Consider the following 13749-nt stretch of genomic DNA (forward strand, 5'->3'; position numbering starts at 1 on the left):
GAGATTCAATCAAAACGCTTCTACCATCAAAACTCAAAACTGCAACCGTTTTATTTATAACTTTCTCCAACATCACAATCCCATCAACCCTGCCCTGGCGCATCATCTTGCCGCACCAAGTTACCAACAACAACAACAAAGCTATTCCTGTTACATATTCACACCTAAGTGCTAACCCCCCTTCGCCACCAAACCAGAAATAACCAAAAATATCTTGCACCAGCAGCAGCAGCAGGCATTGCCTACGACAGCACTGCAAGCTACATTCAGATGTGTCTGCCAGCCAACGCCGTCTGGTATAAGCAGGATCTAAAACAAGATAAAAGAGAAATCAATTAGCAATATGCTGCTGTTGAGAGAAACAAACATCCAAAATTAAGAATTCATCGAGCAACAGATTATGCTTTCTTTGTGGTATGTGGAGAGTTATGGAGGGAAGGGAGGGCGCACCATTGCTGGACCTTCCTGAACTCTGTAAGGACAGGGTATATGTTTTCAAAGGCCTTGTATGTGTCATCCCTCACCTATGACATCAAATTAAACAAAACGTTAGCAGATCGTCCAAACGCAAAAGCAGGAGTTATTAAAATTAGATAAAACAACAAATCACCTTTGCACCCGTAATAACAATTTTCCCTGACACAAATATAAGAAGAACAATCTTCGGCTGCTTCATTCGATATATCAGCCCCGGGAAAAGCTCTGGCTCATACTGCACCCAAATAACACAAGATAATACTAGTTCTTCCTAAGACCACTACGAAGCATACACTTCCAGCCACTACGACGTTTTCATAAGTCAATTAAAAACAAAAGCAAGAGGACATATTCCATACAAGGCCTTACTTTGTACACCAAACTAAAGCATCAGAACTGCTGAATTTTGGTAACGCACTCATACCCAAAGTAAAATTATAATCTAAATGAGCTAGATATTTTAGCCTGCAACAATCTGTTTGACCCCATATGATTCATGTACTGAGTATATACATTGTCTTATTGATACAAAGTAAGTCTTCAGTCTACAACTATTGGGTATATACGGTCCTTGTACTGGTCCAATGTATGTGGGTTCATTGTATTGGTTAAATGAATGTGAGTCCATTGTACGTCTGGAGTTGTGAAGAAAGCAATACACCCAGTTTCAGCAAACTTTCTATGAATTTCGCTTTGCGTTTTAAATATTTACAATAGTGTTTAAGCAATGCATTCCTAGTTTCATAAAACTTTCTTTGGACTTCGGAGGCATGTAAAATACGTGGATCTCATTGATTATAACCCTTAAAATGAAAAATGCCCACATAAGAAGATAACTTGATCGTAAAAACATTGGCATCAAATCATAAAGGCAATCTAAAATCAATAGACAAATTATGAAACAAAAACAAAAAACATGAAAAAAGAAACCTATAAATCATATCAAATCATATTGGTCTTATGAATTGCTAAAGCCTGGGACAGATGGTTCTCACTTACACTTGAAAAGGCACCATGGGAGTAGGCAAGACCCTCAAGTCTTATCGGGAATTTAACATCACAGGAGCCAACAATATTTTGAATCTTGAAATCCTGATGCTCAGACAAGCATGTATTAAAAGAAGTAATTAAAAAATATAATATACTCTTAAAAGGTTGAATGCATGAGAGAGAGAAAGAGAGAGAGAGAGAGAGAGAGAGAGAGAGAGACCTTGAACTTAGCATTAAACCCAAGCTTCTGGATGATTCGGGCATACTGGGAACCAAAAATATCAAATCAGATAAAAGAACTCTGACACTATTCCTTGCAACCTAATAAGATTCACTCTTCTAACTAAATGAAAAGATAAATTATGAAAAAATAACCATCGATTCTAAAACCACTTCCACTCCTGACAGCGACCAATAACAAATGAAAAAATATTCAAAGTTGCAATACTTAAGGCTGACGCTCCATGCTCCAAAGCATGGGTAAAAGTCCACTGTCACTATACGCCAGACTTAAAATGCCTAAAATCAGGTCAAAACTTACAAAAACTCACATATATCACTATGTTTTTTGCTATGTTAATACCAATCTGTAAGCATTCAACAGATACCTTCCTCGCTGCCAGTTTTGATTGCTGTTCACTTTTTGCACCGGTGCATACCTGAAGTACCATAAAGATTAAAATTTAAATATATTAACCATAGGCATCCAAGGTATGATGGGTGCATAACTCAAGAATCAAGATTTAAAATCATAAATAAGGGAGGGCAGGGAAAGGAGAGGGTGTATATCAAGTTGAAAAGGGTCGACAAAATGCAATGCAGTAGTTACCAGGGTTGTGACATGAGTAAACTTAAAGCCAAATTTATTACCATAGAAGTTTAGTAAATAAACATACTCATAAAAGGATCAGTCCATCACCAAATATATATCTTAAGCATCAAAATTTAGGAATTTAAGCATCAACATACCATACATTTTCGACAAGACATGCAATCCAGAAGGACCGTAACCAATCAAACATACACTTTAATTCAGATGCAATAGTCAAAATTAGCAACCAAAAAATGCTCTCCTGTTAAGGATATTCTCTGAATTAAGCAATATCATTTGACTGCACCCAAAAATTGACACACTCATCATGTAGGATTCCAAACACATTCCGACAAGTACATAATCATCTTTGAATTTGATGCAACACATCAACAGGTAATAGCGCAATCAGTTGGGGTACGATTCAAGTAATATAAACTGTTTTATCAGATCTCACTAACAGGCAAAGATTTAAAGAACAAAGACACTTTCCACAAAAGAAGGAACTGAACAGGAGCAAAAAGATTCAAAAGCAAATCACTTCCAATAATGATATTACAACAATATGAACAGCTGAAATGAAATCATATTGTTGTTAGCAAATACAATCCTAAAAGTTTTTGGGAGGGCTCACCATCTTCCCAGAGGCAAAAATCAAAGCTGTAGTTTTAGGCTCCCTTATTCTCATAATTACAGCAGCAAAACGCTGAAAGACCATTGAATTAAAAATAAGTTAGTATTCACCACTCCAAAATGTCTAAAGAGCCAGAAAATATGCTAACAAAACCAGACTTTACTGTAGGTATAGTTTCAGGTATAAACAATTGCACACACAAGATTATTTCGGTAAAGTGAGCTAGCACCACTAAGGACCCTCTATAAAGTATTTTAGTTAAGTAAGCAAGCACCACTAAGATTATCAACATACCACTGGAACGAATTATACAGCCAAACTTACAAAAACCCTTGCATACCTTGGGGTTGTACTCTGCATTTCGAGCTTGCAACGCAATTTGCTTAAGATCCAATTTACAATCCAAGTTAACTGTAGATACGATATTCCTACAAACACAACCATGGGCAAGAATAAATCATCACTATTCTTCTTCAGAAATAAAGAACTTTGTTGATCACAGAAGGGAGGCCTATAGGGTTGAGGTTGATTAAAAAACATTGATTATGCATGGGTGTAGTCCAAGTCTTAATTTTCTTCGAAAAAATAGAACTTTACTGCTAACAAACAATAGAACTGCAAAAAGAAGAAGTGATCAAGAAGGCCACTACAGAACAAACAGAATGCAAAGACTATCAACCAGCAGCTTCTGATGACAAGTGCTAGCCACAGCTTCATTTCCAATAACAGAGACTAATATTGAAGGAAAGGTTTCTTTGGCAGATAAAATTCAAGTCCTACAAGCTTTAGACAAAGGACACAAACACACACAACAAAAAATTCATGTGGGTTGGGTAAAAAAGTCAACTTCCACCACAAAAATGCGAAAATTTCCAACTTTTCAAAAACACAAAGCATCTCACGGATACAAATGAAACAGTAGAACCCGTAATTTTGCATCTCCGTTTCCCTGCTGAAAACCACCATAACCCCGTAAACTCCGAACAGAAGCTCGCGAAACCAATCAGATCGAAACAAACCCACAACGCAAAACTCGATTCAGAAGCCATGTACATGGATATTGGATCGAGAAAATGAAACTAGAAACTTCAAACGAGAGAGAGAGAGAGAGAGAGAGAGAGAGAGACTTACTGAAGAGTGGGAACGATGCCAGAGGGGTGAATGGAAAGATCCACAGGTTGGCTCTCTTCTAATCCACCTTGATCCCCCATTCCCAGTATCCCACTTCAAGGCTTTGTCGATTTTCCAAAAATACTACTTTACGGTAAAGAAATAAATCAAATCAAAGTTTAATTCTTTAAATTTTCTTCTGGATTCCAAGCAATTGGTCTATTGATCGTCCTCAATCAGATCTGCACAAACTCCTTTTTCCACAATTTCTGAGCTTTCAATAATCTAGGGTTTCGACAATAATCGGGAAAGAAAATGAGAAGTTGAGAAATTGAAATTGGAGAGAATTCGCGGGAAATTTGGGAAATGGGGGTGGGAAATTTTCAAAAAAGATGTTCTTTTATAGGTTTTGATGTAAGAAATTGGAGAGATATGGGGGTGAGGGAGTGAAAGGGGTGGGTTTTGTATCTCAGCGGAGGAAATGCGAACGAGGATTATATGAGACTTGCGAGCAGGGCCTTTCGCTTTTGTTGCCTGGCTTGGCTTCGCCGCTTTGTCGTTTTTCTATATATATAGGCCCACCGGCTTATTCCCACCTAGCCAGTCATTCCCTTGCAATTACCGGATATTGCCGGTTTGGTCTTGTGATTTTAAATCTCCTACGCCCTGGCATTTATCTCATTTATTGACACTTGATCACTCATTTAAACTTCACTTTACAATGATAACCCTTCAATTTATATTTTTAATTTAAAAAATGGCACGTGTCACTCGAGTAAATATGTCATTTTAATTGCAGAAATTTTAAACTTTGTGTTTGTCCAAGCAGGATAAAGGGTGGCAATTGGAGTTCACAAGTTGAATTGTGTCAACAACATGATTAAACTCAATTTCAACATCACAAGATTATTTTGTTCAAACAAAACATCACAAGATTATTAATTGAGTGATTTTTCCTACAACATAATTATTGTATGTGTTACTCGATTAACTCCTTCAATGTTCGTAAATCCATAATTATTAATTAAATATACTACGCTTCTTATCAAATTCAATGTTAGTTCTTAACGAATCAACCACTAAAAGGTTGTTTCGAACTTGGCATCTATCATAAATATATTTGGTACTTTATAGCTTCTATAGTCTATTCCGTAATAGTTGAATCTAAACTTATTCATATACCTCGTGTACATATTGACGATTGATTTTATAGTTAAATCTCAACTTATTCATATTATTAACAATTTAGCATGAGCAACATACACATGATATGCATGTGTGAGAGGCTATAAGGAGTTGTAGATTATAGAAAAATTAGGACACCGAGTGACGCATTAAAGAAGTAAGGGTTAATAGAATGAACGAGGGGATATATACTTGGGAATCACTCAATCTGGGGACAACGAACTCGCTCAACGCCGCTAATCATAGATTCACTCAACACGATCAAACCTAACACTTGATTTAAGAAAGGAGAAAACTCTCTTCTTAGATTACTTTTTTAATTCACTAATTGGCTGATTTTTTAGTATATAAGGATCCAAGGAGATTACAATAATTGATAGGATAAATATTCAACACTAAAGATTATAGTTTCTAGACATCTAACTAAAACATGGCTTTGAAAGATGAAAACCCACCAACATCCACATTTACTGTAGGGATCATACTTCTTGTAGTACCTACATCAGCGTGAGTTGTAAATTGAAATAACCTTAACGCCCTTAGTTTTATGAGCAATTGTTAAAAATCATTATTACGTTAAAGGCAAATTTGAGATTTTATCCTCTTTGGTTGACGAAGAAAGTTCTCTTAATAATAGTGTGTGTGTTTATATACTGTATTTATTTCTCAAATATTAGTTTCTCAATTGTACCCAACAAGACTTATCGTGATTTGAAAAAATCTCTTCAGGTTCTCAAAATCAAACTAACACCATTGAGGTTTAGATCATTACCACATTACACCATTCGTTAAAATTTCTGACTGGCTAGGTTTGGATAAGAAGATTAACTAGCTAGGTTTGGTAACATGAGGAAGAAGCAGTGTTCAAAATATCGGTATCATGGGTTTCAGCTTACAAGTTACAAAGAAGGAAAGAAAGGTGGTGCTAGTTCTGGACGAAATGGGACATCCGGGCGACTTGTGAGCAACCTCAGCTTACAAGTTCTCCAAGTGACATTTATCATGCGGAGGAAGTACGCTGCCAAAAGCTGGATCTAAAATTTTATCACATGCACTGCTTATTTATCAGCGGATTGGGTTACGACTACCGCCCTCGGAAAGATCTCCACCTTGGCAGTCCATACAGCATTACTGCTTATGCATTTGAGGACAACAAGCTGCTACCAACTCTCTTTGCTTGCAAATTGCTATGCCGATGTGTCTGGCTGGAATTATGAAATACGCAGAGAACTTGGATGCTCGGGTCTGCATGCACATGGAAATTCAAGTATAAGAAACCAAATGCAAGTGGAGTTGTGCATATTGGTGCCAAAGATGGTTACCCACGCAAAGGCATTAAAGCTATTCAAGGTGTTAAATGTCTTCTTTTATTTTCTATGCAAGTAGCACCCTTAATTATTATAGATTGAGATTTTATTTTAGTTCTGCAAGGAATGATTCTGTGGAAGATGTAGATTAATATGCTTTGTTTGCTACATGTTGACCCTTGTTTTATTTGGTCTAGTCATTGATAAGTATTTTTATTCAGCCATATATATAGCTCTTAATGTTATGAAATGAGTGTGAATGTCCATATAAAGTAAGCATGTGGAAGATGAAAGAATGAAAGTCAAGATTATAAGCTTAATAGTGGAAGTTTGGTTCTCACTATTTTTGAATGTAAATGTTATTCATATGTTTAAAGAAACGTCGGATGAAAACCTCTATATATAGAGATATATGCTTGTATTCTCAGTACAACACACAAAGATCAATAAGAGAAAGTGAACCAATCTCTCTTTCCTCTCTTCACTTGCATTCATTGTGTGATAGTTAAAAAAATAAACAATGGGATACATCGCTTCCGTTGCACTTCGATCTCTAGGAGATGTTCCCTTTCTTTTGACCGTTTATAACACTTGCCTATTTGTTGTGTGTTGGGGCTACTTTGCTTGAGCCATTTGACTTTATTGGACTAGCTATCACGGACCGAACCTTGTATGGGTTGACCAACGAAGATTACTGGCTAGCCTACCCCATTCATCGTGGAGCCAAAGGTGGTCTGAGACCATGGGACAATTTAATGTCATAAACTTCAAACTAAAAGGGCATCCCCGAATTCGATGGCTCCTTGACATATCAACTTATGTGGGGTACACAGTCAACATCATCATACAAGCAGATACGTTGCAACTTACCCCGCCCATCGAGAATTGTCTTCCTCCAAGCAGAGAATTCGTGGGTGTTCTTTTGGTTTGAAGTTTATGATATCAAATTGTCCAACGAACTTAGGGTTTGTTTAAAAATGCTTTTAAAATGATTGAAAATATTTTCATTGAAAATGTTCTTGAAACCATTTTTTAGTAAAAATCTAAACGGATATTGGAAAAACACTTTAAGCACTTATTCTAAGAAGCACATATCTGATACTTCTTCCAAATTTAAAATACTTTTAGAATAAAAAATTAATTTCACTAAAAACGTTTTCAATAATTTAAAAATATTTTCAAACATGTCATTAGACTACTTTCGGCTCCAAAAAGACCAATACGCAACCGATCCCAAGTTGGGGCGAATTTTTTTTATAATTTTAGGGACGTTATTTCACATACAGGTATTATAGTCTAGGACTCCTAAAAAATTTACAACTTATGTACGAACCCCCGTCAACATTGATACAAATTTAAAATAGCGTGTATCTAAATCGGAATCAAAGCAACGAATCTGATTCCGAAATTTTGAAATCACAAGACAAACAGCAAGTACACACAAAATGCTAGAGTTGATCAAATGACAAATCCACCGTTGATCCGTATGACCTGGCCGTTGACCCACTCCCCAGCATCCGCCGCTAAAAACCCCACAATCCCACACACATCCTTGGGCTCGCCCAATCGACCCAGAGGGCAAGCATCCATAATCCCCTTAACCGTCTCCTCACTTTTCCCGGCAAAGAACATCTCCGTCGCCACCGGCCCCGGCGCAACGCAATTGGCAGTTATTCCGGTGCCCTTGAGCTCCTTGGCCAAAATCTTTACCATCGTCTCCACCGCCGTCTTGGAGGCCGCATAGGCTGCGTACCCAGGCGGAAGCCGCCCGGCGACGGACGATGTAATCATAATAATTCTCCCACCGCCGCCGCGCGTAACCCTATTCGCCGCTTCCCTAGAAACCAAAAACGCCCCCTTGGTGTTTACATTGAATGTGTTATCCCAGTCCTCCACCGCCGTATTGGCCACGCTAGGATATTTGGGATCCAAAACGCCCGCGCTGTTCACGACGATGTGGAGTTGGGTCCCGAATTCTTGCTCGGCTTTGTCGAAGAGCTGCTTCACCTGGTCCGGGTCCGAGACGTCTGCTCGGACCGCAATCGCTTGCGATTTTGGGGTTGTCTGGTTGAGCTCGGACACTAATTGATCTGCTTGGGCTGAGTTTGATGAAGCGTAATTGACGACGACCCTTGCGCCGAGGGAGTGGAGGTGAGCTGCAATGGCACGGCCGATGCCGCGCGAACCGCCGGTTACGATGGCTACGCGGCCGTTGAGGGGCAGGGAAGGGGAAGGGGAAGAGGAAGAGTAGTGTTCAGCTTCGCTGGTAGTAGTTTGTGCAGCCATGACTTGATGGATTGGAGGTCTGAGGTGGTGCTCATGGAGATACATGATTATTCGGTGAGGAATGATGCGTCAGCACTTACATAAGCATCACTAAAACAAAATTTTCTGAATACTCGAAATACCGAAGTTAGACATCTCAAATATTAATATGTTGATGTACGTGACAGTGACAGAGACGAATCATATATGGTGGTGACGTGTGCTAATTACTCAATAATATGTTAAAATCGATCTCACTCAGTGCATTTTTATAATAACTCTTGAGATAATACGCCAGGTGAAGAGTTTTATAATCACAAAATGAGATTTAGTATCACAAATTTTGTACACAAATATAGTTAGTAATTAGTTCACCAAAACTCATAATTACGATTCGAATCGTACTATTCTATTGTGAAAATCATATATGTAAAAAACTAATAAAAGTAGAAATCGTTTAATTAACATATAATCGGTATTGAAATATTACAAGCGGTTCATTTATTTGCTACTATTTGACTACCTAAATAATCTTAATTTTAATTGAACTTTTGCAAAGATTGTTATTTATGCTTTGTTATTTCATTTTGTTTTTGTGGTGCCTTTGGTACACGAAAACAAAATTCATGGAAAATAAAGTTCCATGCTTTTCCTTAGAGAGTGGGAAATATATCTTCCTATTACCATATTACCATGCTTAGTAAAAATGTGGGAAATATATATATATATATATATATATATTCCTATTACCATATTACCATGCTTGGCAAAGATGAGACAATAAATATGAAATAAAGGGACAAATTAGTATTTTTATTTTTTAATAGAGATAAAATTGGAAAAAAGAGTCAAATATGAAAAGTTACTAATAGTATAACTAATTTTTCAATATATAGGGAGGGTAAGAGAGGAAAAACAAACCCCCTATCTGTGTTCAAAAAAAAAAAAAAAAAAAAAAAAAAAAAACAAACCCCCTATCCTATGGATGTCCCACGTGCCAAACGCATCCTTAAGGTTTTAACCAAAACGAAGCGGCTTGAGCATTTCATCCCGTAGAACAAGAATTTTGAGAGAAACCCTAGATAGAAAAAATCCCCAACTTGCAGCGATGGCAATTGCAAGGACCGGAGTGTACGTCGACGACTATCTTGAATGTAAGCTTATGTTTCGATCCCTCAATTGGGTTTTGGTTAATTTGACTTGAATTTGAAATAAATTCGAATTGAATCTCGTGTAAATTTGAATTTTGGTTTCCAAAGACGCAAACACATTGCCTGCTGAGCTCCAGAGGCTCCTCAACACCATCCGAGAACTCGACGAACGCTCTCAATGTAAGGCCACGCTTCTTCAATTCGACCAACGCTTTCAGTTTTTGAATTTTTAGGGTTTTTGGTTTTGGCGCTTTTACGATTCAAAGTTCTGATAAGTGGATGGAATTTTTGTGTTCGGAAAAAAGCCATGATACACCAGACGAGGCAGCAGACTAAGTACTGTCTGGGATTGTCTTCACAGAGCTCAAAGAAATGGAACAATAATTATAACAACATTGAAGAAGATGAAGCCGCTATTGAGAAAATGCGGAAAGAAATCGAATCGAATCAGGATAGTGCGTTGAGCCTATGTACTGAGAAGGTTTTGTTGGCACAACAAGCTTACGACCTGGTAAGCTGAGCCTTTTCTTTTACCATATTGTAGTTGAAGTAGTCAAATGGGCTGCTGTTAAAATATGGGATTTTAATTGGTGTAACTGTATTATGGGATTTTAATTGCAAGTTCAAATGTTTTGGAATTTTTGAACCTTTTATGATTGGAACTTACAGAAAATTGACATCTTTTGTTTGCATCAGATAGATAGTCATGTAAAACGATTGGATGAGGATCTGAATCACTTTGCAGAAGATTTGAAGCAAGGTACAGTAGTTTGTGAAAGTCTAGTTTGCATTATATTTGGAAGGGATTCTGAACCATTTAACGAATGTTTTGAACAAGAGTATTTAAGTCCATGGATGAAGACAATGGGTAGAAATGTTAACAAAAATCAAAGCTTAACTGAGTTTTAAGCCTTACTATCTGCTCGACTATAGTTAGTCGATGAGAGTAGACTTCAAAGTCAAACCCCTCCCCAAAACCTGACTGGCAAATTCAAGACTGCCAAATATCTTAATGTTTGTTTTTGGTCACGATATCAGCCAATTAAGGCAGCACTTATGCTGTTTTGAGGATGCATACTTTGAAATCAATGAATCATAACATTTATTAACTACTTCTACTAAATTATGTGTTTTCTGATCCTCTCAGAAGGTAAAATAGCACCAGATGAACCAGCAGTCCTTCCTCCATTACCTATTGTTCCTAAAAACGAAAAACGCAAGCCTGTTTATATAACACCTCAATCAAAAAGGCTTGATTATAGGGATAGGGACTGGGATCGAGAGCGCGATAGGGACTTTGAGCTCATGCCTCCCCCAGGGAGCCATAAAAAGGATTATGCTGTCCCCATTGATGCTGAGCAGCCCATTGATCCAAACGAACCTACCTACTGCGTTTGCCATCAGGTTATGCCTGAAATTTTGTTATTTTCAATTTGAGCTACTCTTTGGCACCTCATTTTTACAGTTTCTTAAGTTATTTTAAAAATGTCTGCTGCATATTTTGAACTAAAGGAATTATCATCATTCTTCAGGTCTCTTTTGGAGATATGATTGCCTGTGACAATGAAAATGTAAGTCCTTATGGCTTCATTTTTGTTTAATTTCTTCTTCCCTCTCATTATCTGGTCAATTACCTTTTATGTGCTTCTTTTGGATGGAATGCATCTGTTCATTAAATTAGAAGTTCTATGGTAGAATCATCTGCAGCAACAAATATTAGCAATAGGCTACAAAATATCAATAGTAGGATCCTTTGCATTAATTTTCTCAAGATTCTTCCTTTCATGAGTGTAAATTTAAGGGAACTTAGTGTATGTTTGGGTAAGGAACTTCCAATTTGCAAGGACTTAGGCATATTGAGGAAGAACTGGAGCACAAATATTTGGATAGGAGGGATTAGAAATGTACCACATGAGCATTACAAAAGGTAATGTGAGAGGGATTTGCAAATCCCTCTTACAGGTCTTTGTAATGCTCATGTGGGGGGAATTTTCTAATTCCTCTTGTCTAACTTTTTGTGATCCATTTCTTCTTCATTTGACTAAATGCTTAAGAATTAGAAGTCCTTCACCCAAACATTAAGTGAGCGGGTTGAGTTTTGTGCCTATGTAATAGCATAATAATAAATGAGCTGGAATTCATGTGCACTCTTAAAGAATCATAGTGCATAGAGAACCCCGAAAATTCGGGGTGGCAGATTTGCTCATAGTTGTAACACTTTCAGCAGTATCTTTGTAATCACTTTCTACATGTTTTTTGGGGAAAAAAGTCGACAGTAAATCCATATCAGTTAAGTATCCAGGTGATAGATTTAGAACTTGTAACTACGAGAAATCTGGTTTTTGTTTTGCTAGTTGCATAACCTTTACAAGTTTGACTAAAAGACAGTATTGGTTCTCATTGGATGTAGAAAAATAAATATGTGCAAGGTTAATCGTATGAAGTTTGCTATTTATTGTGTTTATTGACAGTGCCAAGGAGGTGAATGGTTCCATTACGCATGTGTTGGGTTGACACCCGAGACAAGATTCAAGGGAAAGTGGTACTGTCCAACATGCAGACTACAACCACAGAGTCAACAGTGATCTCTCTCGCACGGCCTAAGAGCGGGGAGAAGGTTATGAGTCTATGACTATAATCCGTAAGGTTGGTGAAGATTGTAATAGAGAGATGATGGTGAGCTACTCAGATTCTTACACGTATCTATTTCTTTGCCATCCTTGTCTAACAACTTCCCCTCTACTCTCCTCCTTTGAAGCTCAAATTTTATTGCTTTTTATTGGGTAAAGATTATAATTATTTGGAAATCGAAATCTGAGTGAAAACACAGAATTTTCCACTGTAGAAAAAACGATCCCAGATGTAGATTCTGAAAAAACTGCAAATTCTTTCTTCTTTATTTGGAGAGATGACTTCCTCAACGAAGAATTTCTCGTATCAATGAGCTCTACTTTTATCCTGAGGTTGTAAACTACTATTCTAGTATTTTAGATATATATGATAATTAGTATTTGCTGGGCCAGGCTGCTATCTACGATAAACTAGTGTTTAAGGATCTATGGTCTATCATTTTTCCACTTGATTGTGAATATTAAAAGCGCAATTTATATGATATGAGTATACAGTTATCGTGGTTTCCATTGTCATTAATACAATGCTACGGGGATGAAAATTTACACATATCTTTGTATCGTTAGCAATTTGGCACGTGAATTATGTTTATGGTGTACCCATGCCATTTAATTCATATTCGGACGACGGGGTATTAGAGTCATTCCAATATTGAGAGGGAAAGCAGAGCGGGAAATGACCCATTTGGTATGATCTAAAAATACAGGAGTTTCCCGCCATGATTTCCGGATAAAGTTGAATGCGAATGACCAAATCAGCCTTGGGACCATCATGATTGAATGGGGATTGTCTGCCCTCTGCTTAGCGGTCACGATTAAGTTACGTCAATATTTTATATTGATTTTTTTATAGAGATAATAAGATAAAAAGCAATATGAATATAAAATGTTGATATAGTTTAACCGTGACCACTCAAATAGGAGGGGATGATGAGTGGAGGGCAGACAATCCTCATCCCCCATGATTTCTTCCATCTATCTCAGTCCTCGGAAGCTGAAACTCTAGACCTTATTTATTAATTACATCCTTGTAACATGTAATTTGAACATATCTATGTGTCTGCCTAGAAGACGAAAGAACAATTCGACCAAAGAAAAAGGATAGGAGAAGAGAACAAATGAATGATATTATTTTGACTCATTTACCTTATTTGAGTCATATTTTCATTTTTTGATGTAAAATGACACA

At 37.2% G+C, this 13749-nt stretch overlaps 3 protein-coding genes across 3 annotated transcripts; 1 reads left to right on the top strand and 2 right to left on the bottom strand.

Moving 5' to 3' along the window:
* Nucleotides 1-26: 26 nt before the first annotated feature.
* LOC103944416 (TATA-box-binding protein 1) lies at nt 27-4553 on the bottom strand. The gene is made up of 9 exons (XM_009354881.3): nt 4044-4553; nt 3253-3340; nt 2913-2984; nt 2076-2126; nt 1688-1732; nt 1477-1569; nt 611-712; nt 451-524; nt 27-309 (listed from the first exon to the last, which is right to left on the bottom strand). Coding segments are annotated over exons 1-9 (606 nt in total). The 5' UTR covers nt 4124-4553; the 3' UTR covers nt 27-308.
* A 3181-nt stretch (nt 4554-7734) lies between these two features.
* LOC103944413 (NADPH-dependent aldehyde reductase-like protein, chloroplastic) lies at nt 7735-8815 on the bottom strand. Its single transcript, XM_048579395.1, has one exon. It carries the CDS (start codon nt 8798-8800, stop codon nt 7973-7975), a length of 828 nt encoding a protein of 275 aa, XP_048435352.1. The 5' UTR covers nt 8801-8815; the 3' UTR covers nt 7735-7972.
* A 961-nt stretch (nt 8816-9776) lies between these two features.
* On the top strand, nt 9777-12886 carry LOC103944412 (PHD finger protein ING2). Its single transcript, XM_009354876.3, has 7 exons — nt 9777-9933; nt 10039-10110; nt 10236-10441; nt 10627-10690; nt 11078-11334; nt 11463-11501; nt 12402-12886. Exons 1-7 carry the CDS (start codon nt 9888-9890, stop codon nt 12513-12515), a joined length of 798 nt encoding a protein of 265 aa, XP_009353151.1. The 5' UTR covers nt 9777-9887; the 3' UTR covers nt 12516-12886.
* Nucleotides 12887-13749: the final 863 nt, after the last annotated feature.

The sequence above is a fragment of a genome, unplaced genomic scaffold (assembly GCF_019419815.1).
Source record: "Pyrus x bretschneideri cultivar Hongxiangsu unplaced genomic scaffold, Pyrus_bretschneideri_v1 Contig131, whole genome shotgun sequence".
Classification (NCBI taxonomy): Eukaryota; Viridiplantae; Streptophyta; class Magnoliopsida; order Rosales; family Rosaceae; genus Pyrus; species Pyrus x bretschneideri.